Below are 24622 nucleotides of genomic sequence, written 5' to 3' on the forward strand. Positions count from 1 at the left end.
TAGTAAAATGGCTGAACTAATTCGTGTGAGGAAGAGGAAACTATACCAGATATGATCACAACCAATAGTTGAGAACTATAAAACTCTTTTTAGATTCAACCATGATATATATCACCATTACTCCTACAAAAACACCTATATGGAATACCAATGGGGCAGAGCCCTAGTTGTCATGTTAATTCTATTTTTCCTGCATCACAGAATAGCAAATAGGCATTTAAGAAGATAAGAATGTAGACGATTATAATAAGGCTATTGATATTATAAGATTATGCTTAAGTTTATTATATAGATTACATTTTTACGCTATTATTTCAAAATTCAGAACTCAATTAACCTAAAACACAATTCATAGATAGGAACACTGCGGACAACCAATCACAAGCGGTATTTACACTTGCATATTAGAGCTTACGTGAGTAGCACATTCTAAACTTTCACTATAAGAAACAAAATAAGACGAATCAGCAGATGAAAATTCTTTAAAATATGTGAGCATTTGCTACAGAGTTTAGGAGCATAAGGTTAGAGTATAAGGTAAAGCTTATTCATATAAAAATGAGCAAATGCTCATGCTTCTACCTAATGCTCATGAGCAAAACCTTATGCTCCATGCTCATGCTCATGAGCATATGCTCAGTTTTCATTCATATGGCCCATTGTGTGGATGTGTGGCTCGCCAGTGCTGGCGTTCACTGGCCTTCACTGGCCTACGTTGAATAACCAGACTGAGTCAGCTTACTGGGCCAACGTGTAGATGCGGCATAAGAATTCGAAGATGCTTCTATGGAACACCTATAGCGAGGTCCACGTTGTAAAGGGAGTGAAGAAAGATAGGAGAAAAGAGTTGCCGATTATGTGTCTTGCCTCTGCCTTCTATAGAATATCGTTGGTACTGGTATATCTGATGGAATACAGTAACTGTTTATTTATTTATTACATTTCCAACGGTATACACCAATTTCAAAAGAATACAATAGTAACAAGATAAACAAAAATAACAAGACAAATATGAATATAAATATGAGATACATAACATAAAGTCAAATAAGTAACTTAGCAATCATTCAGAAGTATAACAAACTAATAACAGTAAGATGAATGAAATATACAAATTTATGCATTAGAAATTATCAGCGCAAATTCAACAACTTGAAGCAATTGCAAACAAAATATTCATCTGTTCATGTATTACACAGATGTCTGGAGAAGCCGGTGAACATGTGACACCAGATTCTTGAGAGGATGAGAAAACTACGTGAGGTCTACTGTTCACAGAACTACTAGTAGTTCTTTCTCGTAAAGCCATGTGAGACTGGTATTCTCTCATAGTGTGCCATTCTTGGGGCCAGACCATATTTAGCTTTTTCAGGCGTTTTTGGAGTCGGCAGGGCAGAAAGCTCTTTGATTGGCTGATTGAGTTGGCGCCTCAAAAAATGCTTGAAAAAAGCTCATTATGGTCTGACCTCAAGAATTAGCAGGCACTCAGATTTATAAATATTTATTTTATTGTATTGTAAGAAACTCATTTAATTGTTGTAAGGCGGGTTGCACACCGGAGAAACGTGTATCGTGAAGCCCCTTTCATGAAACTTGTTTCATGCAATCCGTTTCACTCGCGCATGCATACAAAAGAAACGGTTCTCCCGTCAGTTTCACGATGGATTCCGATGACGATGTGGTCGTTTTGCCGTGGTGGCTAAGGAATAAAAAGGAAATACGAAAATAACTGGTGACTGGGTACACCCACTGATCAGGGATCGAGACCATAGTTCCCTCGTTGTTGCGAACTTGCTCATAAGATATCCTATCAAATTTAAGAATTTTTCCAAATGTCTATAGGCCAAATTCACCAAAACGAAAACTAGGATTCAGCGGCAGTTGGTTCCAGTCAGATGATTTTGAATTGGTTTTGTATTATGATTTTTTTTTATTTCGAATTTTTCGTTTTTGGTGAATTCGGTCCTTACACACTTTTTGATCGTTTCGTGGCATTGTTTTTTCTACAGCTTCGGCCAACTTCACTCAGAATGAATTACTGCCATAATTTTCTGTAAATCACACAATTTCTCAACGCGAAACGTGAATCTACAGCTAGAGGAAACCTATTATTTGTGTTTCACGAAAACTGGTTTCACGCTATCAAAGAAACTGGAGTTTCATGAAACGCAGTGTTAATAATCCTGCTTAATCTTATCAGTCGATTGCGAGAAACGTTCGTTTCATGTTTCCTGAAACTTGTTTCACGAAACGCGTTTCTCTGTTTCACGTTTCCTGAAACTTGTTTCACGAAACGCGTTTCTCTGTTTCACGTTTCCAGAAACTTGTTACCTTAGGAAGTTCCTATATCAGAATTACCATAGCTAGTTCCCACACTGGAACTACCATAAACTGTCCCACTATTTCCATAAGCTGGACTAGAACTGCCATATTATGCTCCTCCATTCTTACCATAGCTCCCCCCAAAACTATCATATTTTTCCCCAAAACTATCATATTTTTCCCCAAAACTATCATATTTCTCAGACCATTGGGGTTCTACAGGATCGTAAGGATGTGACGCACTGTTATTACTACCATAAAAAGGTTCTCCAGGCACTGAACTGTAACTGTTATTCTGGGAGACTTTAGTACCATATAACGGTTCCCCAGCTACCGTACTATAAACATTTTGAGGATTTTTTCCTGTCCTAGAACCCCCATATACACTACTCACCTCATCCCCAGCTACAGTACTATACGCATTATTTTTTTCTTGTTTCACGAAACGCGTTTCTCCGGTATGCACCCTGCCCAAGCTTTCTAATTTTGTAATGTTATTTTGGCCATTTTTGTAAACAAATAATCTGTTGTTTGGTTTGTTTAGGAGCGCAATCGGCCGGCTGCCGTTTCAACAAGAAACCGCAGTACCGCTACTCAGGCTGCCACAGCTACGACGCCAGTGCACTCAACATAGTGCTGGGTCTCACCTACAAGTTCAACGACATGTTGTATGCCCACCATGACGCCACCACCTACTTCAGGCGGGTCACGCTGGACGAGGCCACCCAAGAAGTGGCCAGGCTTCTCGAGAACGGCACTGATGCGTCCACCGTCGATAGTTGAGCCTAGAGTCGATTTTAGGCAAGTATCGATAGCGAAATATCGATAGTTGTGTTTTATTGATAAACAGTATTGATATTTGTGAATTATTGATAGTTATCAATTATCGATTGACATGTCTCGATATTTGTAAATTATTGATTGTTTCAAGTATCAATAGTCATAAAGTATTGATAGTTGTGGATTATCGATTGGCAAGTATTGATAGTGTGGTCAATTATTATCTATTGGCAAGTATCGATATTTTTTAATTATCGATTGTTTCAAGTATCAATAGTCATAAATTATTGATAGTTGTGGATTATCGATTGACAGGTATCAATAGTTGTGAGTTATTATTAGCAAGTATTAATAGCCTAATTCTTTGGTTATTAATATAAAGTTATGCAATAATATGTTAATAAAGTAACATAAAGATGTTGATAACATTGATATTATAAATTAACACTCATTTTGAAATTTAACTCATTCTTTATATATAAATATTGAAACAGGATACACACGACACGGATAGATTAAAAACACTTAAAACTTACATTTAAACGAACATTTTCGGGAGCTGAGCCCCCTTTGAAGACTTCACTTCCTGTTTGATGACAAAGGGGGCCCAGCTCCCGAAAATTTTCGTTTAAATGTAAGTTTTTAAGTGTTTTCAATCTATCCGGTCGTGTGTATCCTGCTTCAATTTATATTATAAAACTTTAAAGTGTTTTCCGTTATGTGTTCCGTTATATATATATATATATATATATATATATATATAATATACATATATAATATTATGAATCAAAACAGGAGACAAGACATAAATAGATTGAAAACACTTAAAACTTACATTAAAAACTAAATATTGTTTGTTTCAAGTATCAATAGTCATAAAGTATTGATAGTTGTGGATTATCGATTGGCAAGTATTGATAGTGTGGTCAATTATTATCTATTGGCAAGTATCGATATTTTTTAATTATCGATTGTTTCAAGTATCAATAGTCATAAATTATTGATAGTTGTGGATTATCGATTGACAGGTATCAATAGTTGTGAGTTATTAATTATTAGCAAGTATTAATAGCCTAATTCTTTGGTTATTAATATAAAGTTATGCAATAATATGTTAATAAAGTAACATAAAGATGTTGATAACATTGATATTATAAATTAACACTCATTTTGAAATTTAACTCATTCTTTATATATAATATTGAAACAGGATACACACGACACGGATAGATTAAAAACACTTAAAACTTACATTTAAACGAACATTTTCGGGAGCTGAGCCCCCTTTGAAGACTTCACTTCCTGTTTGATTGACAAAGGGGGCCCAGCTCCCGAAAATTTTCGTTTAAATGTAAGTTTTTAAGTGTTTTCAATCTATCCGGTCGTGTGTATCCTGCTTCAATTTATATTATAAAACTTTAAAGTGTTTTCCGTTATGTGTTCCGTTATATATATATATATATATATATATATATATATATATATATATATATATATAATATACATATATATTATGAATCAAAACAGGAGACACAAGACATAAATAGATTGAAAACACTTAAAACTTACATTAAAAACGGAAATTTTCGGGAACTGAGTTCCCTTCCTCAATATATTAAATTTTCAATAAAAATAAAAATAAATTTCATTCAAGTTCAACTCTACAATTCCTTTCTCCAATTTCAGCCTAATTCTTTTTGATTTCTAATTTAAATCTACTCTTTTCTATCAAACCTACTCTTTTAAATCTACACCTTTCCTTATTCATAACCCACTCAGATCTTAAATCTCCCGTTTGTAACCGCCCCCTAAATACCCCCATAATATCCCCTGACTATGTACCCTTTTTGTCTACATCCGTCTGCACCGCGTATCTGTGGTCTCTGCTGCTACAATTGACTCTCCGTGCGTACTCTGTGGTCCGTTGGATTTCAAACTGTACCACTCACTGCTCGATTGAGGAAGGGAACTCAGTTCCCGAAAATTCTCGTGTGATTCCAAGGTAGGTGGGATGGTGGTTCATTGGGGGTTTTTGACAAAAGTTCACTACAGGTACTTCATTTTCCCCCTGTGGGTGGGGGGTCGAGTCAACAAGACGGACTCAAATCTTGAATAGAATCAATAACTAGAATGACACCCACAGTATCCCCTGCTTGATATCGTAAAGGTGCGTACAGACTGTCGCTCTGCTCCGCAACCGAACGTCACTCCAGCAGAGCGATTGATGATCGACCGGCGAGCAACAGTGGTTCGACTGGGGAACGCGAGAAGATCTAACATCTTCCGTAACGTTCATGATGGGTGCGTGGGCGGAGCGACTGTGGTTCGATGGTGGTACGAGGGCGGTACGAGGGAGGAGCGTGCTCGGTGCGGGTTGGAAGCGCGAATATGTGTACGCAGCTTTAGAGGCGACTAAAAGGGGCACACCACTTGAAGTCCTGAAAGTTATAGAAGGCACAAGAGGCTTATGCCCAAAACTGTTCCTAATCAAATTTATACTACAGTCCAAATCAAAATGTAGGTTGAGCTACTATCACTCATCAAAATAACGATTCACACTTCAAAAAAGAAACAAATCTTCAATAAAAAAATAGATATCATGAATAACTAAATCTCATGATGTGGTAATGATTAATTTAGTTCACATATATACATGCATTTGAGTTAATATATATTTAAAATGCTTAAGATAACAAATAATAGAAATTAGTCACGAAATAAAATTATAATACAGATGGAATTTAATAGAGAAGGCATTTATTCAAATGCTAATTATATATTTTTATTAATGAATAATATGATTCTTTTAAAGCATATGTTTGCCTCACTATAAGCACCTATTAAGGATTTTCGTTAAATAATAATTAAAAATTATAATAGCTAACTTGTCACTCGTTGTTAAAAAAATAAAAATTTCAAAGATTTCAGAGGTTTTAGTACATCTTGGACACGAAATTCCATTAAGTTGCTCATTAAACGATCGTTTCACTTCTTCTAGGCATTCATTGCACATTAAGTGTCCGCACTTCTGTACTACCATATTGATATTCTGCTGCTGGCTACAGCGATAGCAAAAGCAACAGAATACCATAGATAAGCTCCCGATTTCTTCATAATCTGGACTTAATGAAGCTCTTTGGCCAGTCGATTGCCTTAGCTCGGTAACTTTCATTATTGGTGGTCCCTGTTTAATTTCAGTGCTGCTACACAGACACTGTGCCGGTGACAATGCTTGCTCGGCTATTCTTGCAGTCACCGATCTGGTTAGTACCGCACGCACTAGTAAGACAGATGTAGGCCTACTGCTTGCCGCTCTACGAGAAGTATCATCTGCTGATGGAACTGAAGTGGGCCTAGTGGTTGTTTCACTTTTTCTACTTGCTGATGGAACTGAAGTGGGCCTAGTGGTTGTTTCACTTTTTCTACTTGCTGATGGAACTGAAGTGGGCTTAGTGGTTGTTTCACTTTTTCTACTTGCTGATTGAACTGAAGTGGGCCTAGTGGTTGTTTCACTTTTTCTACTTGCTGATGGAACTGAAGTGGGCCTAGTGGTTGTTTCACTTTTTCTACTTGCTGATGGAACTGAAGTAGTGGATTATCGTAGTTGACCGAAGCTAAGCTGAGGTCTTAGTTTCGACTTAATCGGCTTTTGTCTGTTTGTTTGTTTGTACCGCAGTTACAGTCGTAGTTAGTCCGATTTGGATGGAATTTGGTATGCAAGTTCTTTGAAACAAGGCGCAGAAACAACGTATGTGTAACGATTTTTGACAAGACATCCGGTTTTTTTGTAATTTTAAAAACCGCATACTAACCTCCAGAAAGCTAATTTTTCATATCTAGGCCGTTATCTTTGAAGATCCTACTTTTTCGCATCTATTGTTACCAGCACATGGTAGGCTAGTCGGTTAGATCCAGCTGATCTCACGAGAAGAAAAATTCAGCTAGAGAAACTTATTTTTGTTTATTTATCTTTTTTTTAGAAAACATGTTTACTTCAGAAAGTCCAAAATAGTAAATAGATGCTGTAGTGATTCAAATGCCCGGTTGCAGAGTCGACAAATAATTTCGCCCATAGTTAACAGTGCGGACTTGACTATTTAACATGCCAATTTCGTTGCAGAGACGTTCTGTTAGCTATTGATCTGCCGATAGGTAACAGCGCGCCAACAAACTGGTTTTTCCGTTGCAGAGTCGAAAAACCTACAGGCAGATGACGTAATCTGAGGCTACCAATAACTAAATGTGCTCTTAATTTAAATGCACAAAACCGTGCTTATAGATCCACTATACATTCGCGCCAAGTGTATTCTAAGGTTATGTTGATTTGTTTGCATGTTTTAAAATACAGACGAAAATGGTCATATATAATAGTTGATTACATTATTATTACATTAACTATTTGAAACTGTAGATAAGTGTAAATAAACTGAATAAAATATCATTGACTATTCGAGTAGCTTGAACGAAGATGTAATACAATGTTTAATAATTTGAAAATCAATTATTATCATTTTGATAATAGGCACCGTATGCAGAGTCATTAGAAATATATCTCTAAACTGGCTGCTTTTCTTCCAAGATATATCAAAATACAAGAAGGCAATGAAATAATTCTGGTCAAAATATATTTTTTTAATTAATATATACAATAATAAATACACCAGTCACTTATTTTACTTCTACCTCTAATTTTATTTTACTTAATTCATTCATTTAGCTATCAATCAAAAAAGCAAAAAAATAATTACAAATAGTCTGCAGTTTACGATCTTGATTCGTAACCTCCAAGCATAATCAACACAATAAGCAGACAGCAGTTTTGTGATAAACAAGCACCATGTTGTGACGTCATCCGACTGGAGGTTTGGAAGAACTGTTCACAATGATTCTCTCCCCCTTGCCAATACATTAGTTGGATAGAAGCATACCACGCAAAAAGTGGTATGAGCAGCAGTGTGACTTATGTGTGTGTGCCTTATCAGAGCCATAGTTAAAAGGGATCTGGCAAACGACTCTGCAACGAACATCTATTTATGGGCGAGTAGTTAACTAGTGGCTCTGTTAACTATGGGTGACTTTATGTAGCGACTCTGCAACCGGGCAATAGTACGGTATATTAACAAATATTTTAGCAAACATAGTATATCATTCTAAATCGAATTCATAGTATATCTATTTGTTATTGATGATTTTTTTGTTTTTTGAAGTGTGAATAAATTGTTATTTTGATGAGTGATAGTAGCTTAACCTAGATTTTGATTTGGACTGTGGTATAAATTTGAAAAGGGACAGTTTTGGGCATAAGCCTGTTGTGCCTCCTCATATAACTGTAAAAATAATTTCACGACTGAGAAAATGAATAAATAAATATAAACTATAAATTCAATCTTTCGTTACAAATTTTCTATGCTTTTACACTCCACACGATATTTGATAGATTTAATTGTTGAGGGAACACTTGGATATTAAAATGATTAACTGCCGAAGAACTCGCCTGAATTATTGAATTAAGAACTGATTTGTTGTCTGTCGATAGTTGAGCAATGTCGATTATCGAGTATCGATTAGTAGTATCAATAGTCGTTAATTATCGATTGTTGAGGGAACAGGTTGTATAATATATAGAATTAATCAACTGCCATTACTGAAGAAGTCGCCTAACTTATAAAAAATTTGAATTATTCAAAAAAGAAAACAAAAAATGAAAATCACAATCAATTTGTAAAAAAACATTATTTAAATGTTTAGCATAGTGTTATTTAAATGTTTTGCATAGTGTTGAAATTAGAACTGTTGCTTTAGAGACAGTTCTGTTATCTATTTTGAAAAAATAACACAAAAACATTGTTTAATTGCTTTGGATTTCCTGTCAATAATTTATTTTGAAGTCGAAAATTGTAGGCTTATTGATAGATATTAAAACATTTTTTGGAAAAAAGTTCTTTGTGAACTACTCTGAAAATCAAAAGTCTAGTGTATTCATATAACTTGGCAGCGTATGTTATTATCTTTTAACATGATTCCATAATATTATAATAATATGGATATACTATAGTATTATAACATATTATAAATAACTTTAATTTATATCTACAACACTGTATATACCATATAACAGATAACATGTTGTTATATAACTATGTCATCTGTATAATTGTTATCAAATATCTTTACATGTTAAATGATGCCGAATGATTGGTTTAGTTCTATATTCTTACTCGTTATCATGTTTTTTCAATTCAAAATTGAAATTTGAGTGTATATAGCTTTGTTGACATTACTTGTATTAATTGTTTAGATTTTCAAACATATTTTTTACTCTCAGCGTAATGCGCTACTTATTTAATACTTTCTTGATATACTATGAAACGACATTTTAAAATCCTTTTGCAACATAATTATTGTGCGAAAAAAATTAATTATATGCTCTCTATAACAAGCTGCAGTATTCTAGATACATTCCAACAAATGATTTGAATATTTATTTTTGTATTCTCTATAGCTACCATCTTATGCGAAGTTATTTATTCATTGAATTAAAAGCATTACAATAATAGGATGCAAAAAATAATACTATGTAACAACCAAAACTTATTCTGTACCTAAATTTAGTTAATAAATTTCCAAAAATGTGTCATTTTTCGGAAAATTATTTCACTTATTAAACGGAAAGAAAATCCTATGACTTATGTTGCTAGCTCATGTCTTATTTATTCTATGGCGGTAAGAATGTCATTAGTTTTTTCGTTATTTTGTTATGTCTTAGATACTGTACTTAATTATTAGTTATGAGTATCTGTTTCTCCTATAGGAATCCAAATATATTTATCATTTTATTGAATTAAATTTCATGGAAAGTTTATAACTTCGTGAAATTAAACTTAAATTGGAACATTTTTATATTCTACCATATTAGAATTTCACTACCATTCAACAAGAATACTTTTAAATAAATCCAAAGTTTTATTTTCAAGGAATGCCGTACTTTAACTCATTTATAGCGGTTAATTAATCCAAATTCTTTTGATAATCCGTCATCTCGAAAGAAGTGTGGTATAATTACATTATACTAACAAGTTGTATGCTTTATCTATACTATAATAAAGTAAAGAACTGGCTTAGACACGTACGGGATAAGAAAATTATGTTTGACGCATCATCACGTCTGAACTACTGGACTGATTAACTTGAAATTTTGCATATCGATTCTTTATTAACCGAGGATGGTTATAGGCCTATTTTCAATTCTTCAAGATTTCATTACGTCAAGTTTTAAATAGACCCTTGCGGAGCACGGGTTACCTGCTAGTTTATAATATATACCAGTGATCTGTATACACACTGTATTACAGAGAAAGTTACAGTTTCATAAAAATATCAACATTATAATATAATATATCGTACTGGTATTAACAAGGTGATTAGAATGACCTAATATATTTTAATTACCTTGGTATCTACCAACTCTGTAAATACTGTATAGATTTTTTTGTATATTTCTGTATTGTCATCCAAATTTATGTCTTTGTGCTGGCTGTTTTTAATATCATGGGTGTTTATGAATGAATATCTGGGATCCAACTCTCTATAATTATTTTATTGTTATATAGAACTTGAAGATATAAATTATTTGCTAAAAGAAAAAGCTACTCAAACAGTTTTATCAAGAACCGTTTTAGGGTAGCCTCCACTGGAACCGTATTCAACCGATCCGTTCGGCCGTTGGATCGGACGAATCTGCCGGCCGTTTATTCGGCCGAATATGGCCGTCCATTGGAATCGTTTATGTCAGTCTAGTTCAGTATTTGGCTGAACTATTGAATATTGAATCAACTACTATCATAGCCACCAGAATTTCTCATAAACAATGATTATATTGAGGTTTTGAAAATTGAATAAACAAATATTCATTAAATTAGTTATTCATGACAATAATCTTACCTTCAGATCCTATTTTTTCAGTAATCTTTGTCTACAGATTCCTTTGAATATCACGACGAGGATATTTTGAAAATTGAATAAACAAATATCCATTAAATTATTTATTCATTGCAATAATCTTACCTTCAGATCCTATTTTTTCAGTAATCTTTGTCTACAGATTCCTTTGAATATCACGACGAGGATATTTTGAAAATTGAATAAACAAATATCCATTAAATTATTTATTCATTGCAATAATCTTACCTTCAGATCCTATTTTTTCAGTAATCTTTGTCTACAGATTCCTTTGAACATCACGACGGTGATATCTTTTGTCTCGCATATCCCACAATGGAACAAGCTCTTGAACCAAACTTATCAACTTTTCATTGTCCATAGTTAAAACTTTATAAAACAGAAAGTTCAAAAAAACAAAAACAGACAAGACTGTGAAACAATTTTGAGGTTAGGATGATGTTGTCTCAGCTCGACTTCAGCCGGATAGAGCCGGAAAATCCCATTCAATTCGGATCGAAAACTTGATTGGGCATGAACGGACGTATGAACCTGTAACAATGGACGAGCATCTATAGCTTCATTTGTTGGGGGATCGTTTGGACGAGTTCGGTAGTTTTCGGCCGATGCTAGTTCGGACGAAATCGGTTCCAGTGGACGGCCCACCTAAACGTTCAATATGACTATAGTGAGGTCCACGTTATAATGGCAGTATTTGATTAACATTGGTGTTGCTATACTTGTCTAACATTCGACAAAGCAGATAAGCTATCCTTTTCTAGCTCTACTACGTTTCCGGATGGTTTTTCAACAATGTACGGTTATAACTAATACACAAAAAAATGTATTTCAATTATGGAAATGTATTATTTAATCATTGAAAAATTAATTCCCTTGCGAATAAAATGTAGTTGATTATTTTCAACAAGAATGAACAGTTAATCAGATATACCGGTATTAGCTATCCTCTGTAGATGGCAGTGGCAAGGCGGAGGATCGGCAACGTTGTTCTTCTATCTTTCTCCACTGTAATTCTAACGTGGACTTCACTATAGCATTTGTAAATGGCTCACATAAAGTTCATGGTCGATTTCTTTCCAAACCTTGATAATTGTGACCCCATTTTTTTCTGAGGATGATGCCCACTTGAGCTCTAGGCTTGTGCGTGGGCAATGAGACGGATGAGTGGACCTACAGCTTTAGGTGGGTTCCGAACTATCCAATTCAAACCAGCTTCTTAATTCAGCGAGGTCAGTTGGTAGTGGAGATACGTACACACGATCTTTGATGAAGCCACAAAATAAAAAATTGTACGGCGTCAGGTCAGGAGAACGTAGAGGCCATGCATAGCATGCCCTTTTATTGAGGCCCTTGGGTAACTTATAGACGGGGAGAGTAGAGACGGCAAGCTACTGACAGCCAGTGATTTTTAATATTCCATTTTACATCAATTTTCATCTAAAAAAACATCGTCCAGGAGTTTCCACTGAAGATGGTGCCAAGTATGGCGTTGAAACTCGAGTCTGGTTTAAATAAACTTATTTTTGTGAATTGGACAATATTTGTGTAATCACTTTTTCACCCTTTTAAAAAACATCGGTCTGAAACCAATTGTAGCCGAATAAAGCAAGCGTATGCACTAACAAACAAAACTATTTGAGTTGCTTTTTCACTTGGCATGTAAGTTTACTTGTAATTTCAATGTAGCAGAAATATAGAGAGTTGAAAGCCCCATATTTATCTATAAACACCATGTACTTCGTCGATTTTATCTGCATTATTTTAATATAAATCACATATTTTTGTATTATATCAACAAACAATTTGTCGAAATTAAGTTTTTATAAGCATTTTTGTATACCATTTGATGTGAAACCCATTTTCTATCGTACATTTCCACATGCTGAATTTCATAATACATTCTAACTTACATATATTAACTCTCTTGGTAAGGGCTACTCGTATTTATGTAGAAATTTTGAAATGAAGTACCATTTTTTCAACTTTTTGATTATAAACAATAAGTAGTGATAGTATTTATTTGACTTTATTGTCTCACTAACTCACTTTGAGGGTTGTGCAGCAGAGCAGACATAGAGTCCCAACTCCACCCTGAAAAATTCAATTTAATTATTATTAGTTTGGAAATGACATCAGTCGAAACATGTGAGAAATAAAGTTAAAAAAGTGTACTTGATTTATTCAATTTTTACATATTAACTTGCATATTTATTAGAGGGATACTGATAAAAGATTAATGGCCTCACAGTTTCAAGTGGGTTTTCTTTTTAATCACTCTGGATATTGTAATACATTCAATTCAACTATATCAATTATATTTTGTACATGATTCCTCTGTAATCTTTTGTTAACTTTCGGTATAATCATAGAATAGACAGAGAAAAACTTTCTCTATTGTTAATCATCGAATTATCTTCTTTAATGCTTGTGAACCCCATATATTTACATATTCTTGTACTATTATGGCCTAATATTTTGTAAGATTCAGTTTAATTAATGTATTTATTGTGTGTCAATAAATGTTTAATTCCAAATGAATCTTGGAAACTTCACTCAGGGGGATTTAAGAGGTTTGTTTACATGAATATTTTATTCATTTATTTATTTACCATACAAATGACACTGATGTAAACATTGGTAGATAAAATAATAAGGCTATCCTTGTGCAATTTTTAGCAAGTTTATATTCATTAAATTAAATATTTAAAATGGGAACAAGATTTTGAAGCGAGTCATTGGAAATATATCTTATCAAGTGTTTCAATTTTTGGAAAGATTGAGAAATGGAGATTTTTTATATTCCTAGAAATTAGCATGGTATGTGGTGAGTGTAATTTGAAATACATAAACATAAGCATTTCTAATTTTCAACAATGGTCTTACAGAATTTACTCTGATGTAATTTTTATTGTATTCATTGTTTATTCAATTACAAGCCTATAATACAAGTAATTCATTCATGTTTATAGTATTTACATGAATAAAAGTCAATAATTTCACAATGTTCTGTTGTACGATGAATTCGAATGATGAGGGAACTTTGAAAACTTCATTCTTACATTATTTTATTTTGTAGTTACCATTTACTAATTCTATCGTTTGATAATAATTGTTTAGTGTGCTATTTCGGCAATATAAAATGGAAAATATGAAAAACTTCTTTCATCAGGCAGAGGTAGGAGATAAAATAAAAATCACAAACATTTATTATATTGAATTAGTTAACTGTATTTTATTTGAAGAATATTATTTTTTAACAATATTTTCTTGGGCATAGATTTGTGCTACCTATGGTGAGGAGGTCCAAGTTATAATGGCAGTGGAGAAAGATAGGAGAAAAACGTTGTCTTGTCAATGCCTTCTATAGACGGTAGCTGATACAGGTTTATTGATGAAATATCAACTGTTCATTCTGGTTTAAAATAATCAATTATATTTTATTAAGCTAGAAATTATATTTTTCAATAATTTCATAATGAATTTTCATTGACCGAACGAAGTGAGGTCTAAGATTCAAGTCGACGGTTTGGCATTTCTCTTAATGTTTGAATGTTTATATGTTGCGCATTTACGGCGAAACGCGGTAATAGATTTTCATGAAATTTGACAGGTATGTTCCTTTTTTAATTGCGCGTCGACGTATATACAAGGTTTTTGGAAATTGTGCATCTCAAGGATAATATAAAAGGAAAAAGGAGCTCCTTCATACGCCAATATTAGAGTTAAAATCAGACTATAGAATTATTCATCATAAATCAGCTGACAAGTGATTACACAGATGTGTGGAAAAGCCGGTCTATTACTGTATTTGTATAAGGTCTATAGTTTCAATCAAAGACCTTAAAGAGCATCTTTAAGCTGGGCTTACACCAAAGTTATTAACAAAATGTTAATTAATAACTTAATCCTTATAAATTCTATTAGATTGAACGGGAGTTGACAAACACACATCTTCATCATGTGTATGATAAGTTATGTTCAATCTAATATAATCTGTAAGGATTGAGTTATTAACATTTTGTCAATAACTTTGGTCTAATCGCAGCTTTAAGGTCTTTGGTTTCAATATTTTGTTTTGCAGTCATGGTATTATTATGCGTGGCCCATTAGTATCAATATTCTCATTCGAAAAAACTAAATTAATAGGTGATTAAAAATAAACAAATGAACTAAATAATGCTGGAGAAATTATTTTATTTTCGATTGTAAAAATTAATTTTCATCAGATAGAAAGATTATCACGGAACTGGATGAATTATATCATATGGAATACAAATTCAAACGTGAACTGAGTTTGTTAATATTTGAAACAAGTGACATCAGGTACTTGTGGATGAGAATACTGGGTGAGGTCTACTGTTCACAGAACTACTAGTATTATTAAGATGAAATATTTTGTTAATTAATTATTAATTCTACATTGTTAAAGGACAATCTGGCAACAGAGAAAGAGACAGCGCTATCCGATTTGTTGAATGATAGACAAGGATAGCAATACCATTGCTAATCAAATACTGTTATTATAACGTGGACTTCACTATAGATAAACATACTTTTATTGTAAAAATCAATAGGCAGAAAAATGTATTCTCAAATTCAACATTATTATCACTGTAGTTTTAGCAGTTGAATGTTGATAAAAAAATCGAAATTGAACAATTTAGTCTTGAAACAATTTATAAAGACTGAATTGTATACCATGAGGGTATAGAATAGTATTAATTAAAAGATTGATATTATTCAGTAAATATTGATAATGATGAAGGATTTGATTGCTGTTGATATTTATAAAAATAGTGTTTCTTTTAATACTCACAGTTACTAGGGAAGTTAACAAGACCAATCAAGGAAACAAAATGTGAAAAATAAAATTTGATTTTGTAATTGTATGTATTCAAGAAAGTGTTTGACAAAGATGTATAATGTTTGTAATTTGATTTATAAAATCTTCTAATTTAATAATGCTTAAAATGTCACAGTTTATGCTTCTAAATCCCACAAACTTTCATAACATTTTATAAATTCCACGATTGCAGCTTTTCAACAATTTTCTTAATCAAATGAAACAAAAGAACTTAATAAAAAATGGAATGAATATCACTTCTGTGTGCATCATTGATATTACCTATCCATTTTTGTTTACTTGTATTTCTTACCTGCTCAAATAAATATAGGTAAATGGCCTGGAAGTTGTTATATAGAGAAAATATAGCACAAGAAGATATGCCATGGTATAGGGCGTTTATGTTTCAGTTTTCACTGTTAACTCAAGCCGATAGTCCTAGTGAAGCTATGTGATGCTGGTAGTCTCTAATACTGTGCCGTTTTTACACTCACCCCATCAAAACATAATAATAGACAGTATTCATTAGTAGTTTGCTAGAGTTACCAAAAAACCGAGTTGAAATTTGGAACATTGATAACCGATACCATGGGATATCATCTCCTTATGATATCCTTATCCTTATCCTTATCCTACATCATCTCCTCAAGTTTTCTCTCATTTTAACTCATTTTCTCTATGATAATAGTTATTAAAAACTAGTACTCACGTGTGGAGCGTTTTCGGATTTTCACATCTCAAATTCAACAGTGAAAGAAGATGTGAACATAAATAGTTCATATTAATATTATGCACCGCAAAAATCCATTCATGCATCCGAACAGCAGGAAAATGCAAATCTCCCAAATTTGATTGATATTTGGGCTATGGATAGAGGTTGACCTAATAAGTGTCTTGCTATAATATGAGACATTTCGCTACAATACAGGGTAAGTTATTCACTGAAATAAAAAGCTTGTCTCCTCTTTCAAGACCAGAAAAATCTTCAAATGCTTATACTCGAGAATATGACAGAATTTCGCCAACGTGATGACATTATTGTTTCCCGAGTCAAGTACCTACTAACATTCTCAAGTGTTTGACAAACTTTATATGTTTATCATTTTTTGCAAAAATCCATGATGTTTTTATTCATGGATTTCATGAAAAATGCACACCTCCCAGATTTGGTTCATATTCGAGCTGTGGATAGAGGTTGACCTAAATAGTGTTGTGCTATAATATGAAATGTTTCGCTACAATACAGAGTGAGTTATTCACTGAAACATAAAATCTATCCTCCACTCTCAGATCAGGAAAATCAGTTATCTTAAAATGCTTATAACTCTAGAATAGGAGTAAATTTCGCCAATGTGATGACTTATTATCTGGGATAATATCGTCATGGATTTTTGCAAAAATAGTCAAATCATACACATTGATTTTTGGACGTACGACTTTTTGCCGTCCTTAAAAATTGTATTAGATTAAACAGATTATGTTCCGTTTTATCTAATGAAAATTCATAAGGACGGCAAAATATCGAACCTCCAAAAATGCAAGTGTGTGTAACTGGCCATAGAATTTATAAGGACGGCAAAAAATCTTCATCTTCATCTATGGTGCAAAATTCAGCCAAATCTGAGATACTTTTTTACTGTTTCAAAACGCACGATGTTTTTTTGTGAAAAATAAAAATCGCTCAAACTTTATGACTTATCTTATGCTCTTTGATGCGAGGAACACGAATCTGGAATTTGATTTGCAAAATTCCTTACCATTCGGGATTTATTAGATATGGCCGTTTAAAAATTTGCAAATTTTATGTTTGAAGCTGCATAACTCACCCTGTATAGTAACTTGGGGTGCCAAATTTGGCTCCGACATTTCTCAGGTAAAGCTTCATCGATGGTGCAAATTTCAGTCAAATCTGAGATACTTATTTTACTGTTTCAAAACGCACGATGGTTTTATCCAAGGTTTTTCTCATTTTTTTGTGAAAAATAAAAATCGCTCAAACTTCGTGACCTTATGCTCTTTGATGCGAGGAACACGAATCTGGAATTTTATTTGCAAAATTCCTCACCATTCATTAGATATGGCCGTTTGAAAATTTGCAAATTTTATGTTTGAAGCTGCATAACTCACCCTGTATAGGAACTTGGGGTGCCAAATTCGTCTCCGACATTTCTCAGGTAAAGCTTCATCTATGGTGCAAATTCAGCCAAATCTGAGATACTTTTTTTTACTGTTTCAAAACGCATGATGGTGAGTCCATGGTTTTTCTCATTTTTTGTGGAAAATAAAAATCGCTCAAAGTTCGTGACCTTATGCTCTTTGATGCGAGGAACACGAATCTGGAATCATATTTGCAAAATTCCTTACGATTCATTAGATATGGCCGTTTGAAAATTTGCAAATTTTATGTTTGAAGCTGCATAACTCACTCTGTATAGCAACTTGGGGTGCCAAATTTCGCTCCGACATTTCTCAGGTAACGCTTCATCTATGGTGCTAATTTCAGCCAAATCTGAGTTACTTACGGTATTTTACTGTTTCAAAACGCACGTCCATGGTTTTACTCTTTTTTATTGAAAAATAAAAATCGCTCAAACTTCATGATCTTATGCTCTTTGATGCGAGGAACAGAATAGTTTTGGGCTATGCCTGTTGTTCTATCCCAATCATATTCATATGATTTGTAATTATATCAACGAATAAATAAATAAATAAACACGAATCTGGAATCCGATTTGCAAAATTCCTTACCGTTCATTGGATATGGCCGTTTGAAAATTTGCAAATTTTATGTTTGAAGCTGCATAACTCGATATGTATTATTGTTCCTAAGTACTATCATTCCTGAGTGTTTGAGCGATTTTAATTTTTGTGAAAATTCATGATTTCATCCATTCATGGATTTCATGAAAAATGCACTTCTCCCAGACTTGGTTGATATTCGGGCTATGAATAAAGGTTGACCTAACAAGTGTCGTGCTATAATATGAGACATTTCCTACATGTTACATGTTCCTACATGTACTTGTTGCCTACATGTGAGTCTCTCATAACGTAAGGGTATATATAAATGTACTGTAACTGTACTGTATTATTTGTAAATTGTGAGAATAAAGTTTGATTTGATTTGATTTGATTTCGCTAAAATATAGGCGGAGTTATTCACTGAAAAATTAAATCTTTCATCCACTCACAGATCAGAGAAATCACTCATCTTCAAATGCTCAATAATAGGTGTGAATTAGGAGTGAATTTTGCCAATGTGATGGTATATTATTAATAGTTCCCCTAGTCAAGTACTATCATTCCCAAGTGTTTGACAAACTTTATGTGTTTATCATTTTTTGCAAAAATTGATGGATCTTATAAAAAATGCACATATGCTTGATATTCGGGCTATGTATGGATAGAGGTTGACCTAACAAGTGTTGTGCTATAATATGAGACGTTTCACTACAATTGAGAGTTATCAACTGAAACATAAATCTTGTGAGGCGCTTTCAGATTTTAACATCTACATCAGATTTTCAACACTCTTAATGACTAAGTATTTATTCAAAAATTAGACTGAAGTGTCTTCAAAAATAGTTCAAAAAAGCATTAACTAGCAGCTGGTCATGGACAGTGAAATAGATGGAGAATATGCAGTTTGATTTTGAAATTTCACTACCTTTCACAGGATAAAAGCATATTTTGTTTATTCATTTTTAAATCTCATAATATGTACATAATTGACCAAAGCGAAGCTGAGGTCTGTTTCAACTCGATCGGCTTTTGTCTGTTTGTACCGCAGTTATTGTCCGATTTGGATGAAATTTGGTATGCAAGTTCTTTGAAACAAGGCGCAGAAACGTATGTGTAACGATTTTTGATAAAACCTCTGGTTTTTTTGTAATATTTAAAAAACCGCGAACTAACCTCAATCCAGAAAGGATGTGTCTTTGAAGATACAGCAATTTATTGCTATACTTTTTCGCAGCTATTGTTATGAGCACATGGTGGTCGAGTCGGTTAGACCGTCGTCTGTCACACTGTGGTACCCAGGTTCAATTCTCGTTCCTGCCAGATTTTTTTGCAGATAATACTAATATTGTTTTATCTTATTCTAATAATATATCATTATAAAATAAATTATTATGATTAGATAGAATAATTTAATTGGATCATATTATTATAATTATTAAATTGATTTATCAAATTAATTGGATACATTATTAAAAAAAATCTTTATTGTATTTGAGTCCAGTACTGCAGTTGTAGAGAAAAATTTGTATGTAAAGGTATAAAGGTAAATTTTTTCCTTTTTGTGTAGTTGAGAAGTTGATATTGTGGTAATTATTAACATTAAATTAAAAAGACGAAGAAATTGTCAAAAAACCACAGATTTATTGATACTTAGAAATACCGGTTTCGGTAATTAACACCATTGTCAATCTCTGATAAACTCTGATAATGACCGAAACCGGTCTTTCTGAGTATCAATAAATCTGTGGTTTTTTTGACAATTTCTTTGTCTTTTCATTTAAAAGGTTTGTATTTGATATAAAGGTACTCCTTGATAAGTCCGGTGTCCCTGGAAACAGTGTCTCTAGCACTTTCAATGGAGAAAATAATAGATGACAATCATGGCTAAATCTTCACAATATACTGTACTTACTGTACTGGCCCTTCTCATTAGATTGGAAGTTGTATTCATGAGCGAGGTCTACTGTTCGCAGAACTACTAGTAAGTATGGCTATGGACAAAAATACAGCGGTCAACTTCAATAGAATAGACCTTCAAATCGAGGCAATCAGTTACACACACATAGATTTTCGGACGTTCGATTTTTGCCGTGCTTATGAAATCTATCAAATTAAACGGAACTTTACAAACACATGAACACATCTTATGTTTAATCTATAGAATAGAACGGCAAAAATCGGACGTTAAAATATCGATGAGTGAGTAACTAGACTTAATCGTATTTATGTAAGATTGACAATAAATTCCGTTCATTGTTTGTATTTTCATTCATGTTTTAGAAAAAATTGTCATCTTGGGCCCATCGCAAAAACTGAGAAACTGGACAGCAACATCAACCTGGGTAAAGTGAATAGGTTTGTTTCTGAAGGAAAACTATGAAAAATATCAAGATAACATTTTATTGATTCAATGTTATGTACAAATAAAAAACTATTTACAATCAGTTGTAATTTGAAATTGTTTCAAGGATATAGGAGAATGTAACAGGACATTCAAATTAAGTTACTTTCAACAGTCTATACATTTATTAATATTAGTTTCAATCATTCTTATATTTAATAATATTTGTAAAAAACTACTTACAAACATTTGTGATTAAAAATTGTTTCAAGGATATGCCTATAGGAGAATGTAACAGGACATTCAAATCAAGTTACTTTCAACAGTCTATACATTTATTAGTTTCAATCATTCATAATATAAATTAAAAAAATTATTATACGTTATTCTTTCTTGTAAAAGGCCCGCTTTATTTTATGTATTTCACTAGAAAGAGAGCGAAGATAGGACGAAGCTGGTTTTCTCTTACATTCAAAATTTGACACTATAACACTAAGTGCCGGTTAAATTTTAACCGTGATTAATTCCACGAAAATCAATCAGAAAAGGCGTTTTTGAAAAGACGGTTTCTCTGATTGGTTCTAGTGAAATTAATCACAGTTAAAATTTAGACGGCTTTTGTGCAACCGGGCCCGAAACTTCAGCTCCACTTTAAAATAAGATCTCAAGTTTTCCAAAAAGATTAAACAACATTTCTGTGACATGTGTATAAATTTAAAAAATCTGAAGTCATGGCTTATGAAAAAAATTGTCAAGCTATTCTAAATTTAAATTAATATACTAGAAGTAAACCCTATATTGGACCTTTGATTTGGCACAAACTGTAAGTTTGTTCTGATAAAACAAATACAGTAACTGTCATGTATATTTGAATATAGGTATACCTCAACACAGAAACTATCATTAGATTATAATGGCCCTCTTATTATTTTTGAGCACTATGAAATAATACACTTTTTCAAGTCATGTTTCATGCAAATCAGTTCTTATTTATAATAATTGATTAATTTATAAGTACAATAAGCTCATAGAAGAATAATTCCAATTTGTAATAGTTGAAAAATGGCCCCTTTCTTTGGATAAACCTGAACTGCATTAATTTTTTATCCATATTAGAACGTTTTTTTACAAAAGCCTAAATACTAATAATAAAATAAGTGCGCACAACTTTATATTATTGTGACTCAAGTTAAATTTATGTTATTTATAGTCTCTTGGTTTAAACTGGAAGTTGAAGTTCTGTAAAGAATGCATACTATGAGTCATGTTATGTGCATATTAAAAAGTTTATTAAATTAGATTCATAAATATCTAAAATAGTCTTATACGTCAAGCTTTCATACATCAAATCTTCCGTTTTATTACAAAAATATTAGGCTTCACTTCTCAAATTTATCATATTCTGACAAATTTTTAATAATAAATTATCTTGATTTTGAGCATTGTCTTGAAAGAACACTACCCAGCAAGTCTTGAGTCATGGTTATAAGTGGGAACTTAAGTCAGGTATTAATATTTATTTAACAAGCAATAATAAAATAAATTCATAACTAAACAGATCCAGTTTTAGATTGTAAATGATTATTATAATGTTTTTCAAGTATAAAAAATATTATACTTCAGTATAATGTCTCTCACAATATTATAACAGTGACGCTATTCTCAACCCATTTGGGTCAATTTAAACGGGTTCAGACATTACTATCAACCTATTTAAAACGATTTAAACTGTTTAAGACGTAATTTAAAACAAATTAAACTGTTTCAGACATATTTTCAACTAATATAAAACAGGCTGCAGATGGATTAATAATAATAATTATCCACTGCTTACAATTATAACAATTTTAACTGCTTCAGACGTCATTATTTACAACCCATTTGAGACAAATTAAACTGTTACAGACTTCATTCTTGTATCATTTCTTACATTGACCAGTTATATAATTTATCCTCTAGTTGGCTACTTTTATATGTTATAAAAGATGCAATACATTGTTACAAAGTTTTACCATATAGTACCACGTTATATAACATAAAAGTAGCCAACTAGAGGATAAATTATATAACTGGTCAATATAAGAGTCGAGAAATGTACAGACTTATTTTCAACCCATTTGAGATAATTTAAACTGTTTCAAACGTTATTTCCAACCCATTCAAAACAAGCTCGAAAAACCATTTCTCCCTGGAGTTATCAAGGACTCTGACCTCTATAGAGAAGTCCACTTTATAATAACAGTATTTGATCAACATTGGAGTTGCTATCCTCTAGTATCAGCTATCCCCTATAGAAGGCAATGGCAAGGCAGAGAATCGGCAACGCTGTTCTATCTTTCTCCACTGCCATTATAACGTGGACTTCACTATACTCCGTACAAAATTACTTCTGTCTTGGGAGGGACATGCGCAGAAGAGAAGGCATACAGAGGTGATGTTGCCTTTCTTAACAACCCAACATTCTCTAATTTCTAGTGAGTATTCAAGCACTCATATTAAACTTACGGAGTTTCCTCTCTGAAAGCCTTCAGTCGACTGAATCTAATCGACAAATTGACAACTGCGCTTCTACCTATGACTATTAGTCACTGTAATTGGCTGATCTCCCTCCATTTCTCTAAGCCGCATATTTCTCCAAGTAAGATGTAATTTTGTACGGAGTATAAAGTTTGTCATTTTTCCCTAGAGATATTAAGGACTCTTAACTCAAATCTGAGGAATTCTTCGACTATCATAGCTGGAAGTTCTGTATACTACAGTGAGGTCCACGTTATGAAGGCAGTGAAGAAAGATAGCAGAGCAACGTTGCCGATCCTCTGTCTTGTCAATGCCTTCTATAGACGGTAGCTGATACAGGTTTATTGATGAAATATTAACTGTTCATTCTCGTTTACAATAATCAATTATATTTTATTAAGCAAGAAATAATATTTTTCAATAATTTCATAACGAATTTTCATAATTAAGATGAAATATTTTGTTAATTAATTATGAATTCTACATTGTTGAAAAACGATCTGGGAACAGAGCAAAGCGAGAAAGAGATAGCGCTATCCGCTTTGTTGAATGATAGACAAGGATATCAATACCATTGCTAACTAAACACTGCCATTATAACGTGGACCTCACTATAGCATCACGTATCCTCTATAGAAGGCATTGGCAAGGCAGAGAATCGGCAACTCTGTTCTATCTTTCTCCACTGCCATTATAACGTGGACTTCACTATGGATTGTCATTTTTCCCTGAAGTTATTAAGGACTCTCAACTGAAATCTGGAGAATTCTTTGACTATTATAGCTGGAAGTTCTAAAAAACACTTCACCTATATGGGCTGATTTGTACAAATTAATAAAAACTTGTAGTACCCTTCATTTTCAAAAACTTAAAAATATTTCAAAGACTAGTTTTAAACATAGCAACTAGTTATGGTCGAAAATAGTCGTTGAAATATTTTAATAGTATATTTCGCACCTAGGGCCGAAAATTAGACTTTTCCGGCTCGAAATCGGTTTTCAAGTCCGAGGCCGTAGGCCGAAAAGATTGAGAGCCGGAAAAACATTTTTGCCCGTGGTGCGAACGCTATTTTTCGCCACACAGAAAAATAAACAATATATATATATGATAATAATTGT

At 32.9% G+C, this 24622-nt stretch overlaps 3 protein-coding genes across 3 annotated transcripts in view; 2 read left to right on the top strand and 1 right to left on the bottom strand.

Annotated features, from left to right (window-relative positions):
* LOC111047891 overlaps positions 1-21526 on the top strand; it is a 29463-nt gene extending 7937 nt beyond the window's left edge. Inside the window, exons 5-6 of the mRNA XM_039422211.1 lie at positions 2867-3123; positions 20927-21526. Of these exons, the coding sequence (XP_039278145.1) occupies positions 2867-3105 (239 nt within the window). The 3' untranslated portion in view covers positions 3106-3123; positions 20927-21526. The remainder of the gene's footprint in view (positions 1-2866; positions 3124-20926) is intronic.
* The window catches only part of LOC120350073 (ribonuclease inhibitor-like), a 137094-nt gene that overhangs the window by 93721 nt on the left and 18751 nt on the right, over positions 1-24622 (bottom strand). The gene's annotated exons all lie outside the window — the stretch shown is intronic.
* The window catches only part of LOC111062274 (beta-alanine-activating enzyme-like), a 176345-nt gene that overhangs the window by 52467 nt on the left and 99256 nt on the right, over positions 1-24622 (top strand). The window lies entirely within an intron of this gene.

The sequence above is a fragment of the Nilaparvata lugens genome, chromosome 2, assembly GCF_014356525.2.
Source record: "Nilaparvata lugens isolate BPH chromosome 2, ASM1435652v1, whole genome shotgun sequence".
NCBI lineage: Eukaryota > Metazoa > Arthropoda > Insecta > Hemiptera > Delphacidae > Nilaparvata > Nilaparvata lugens.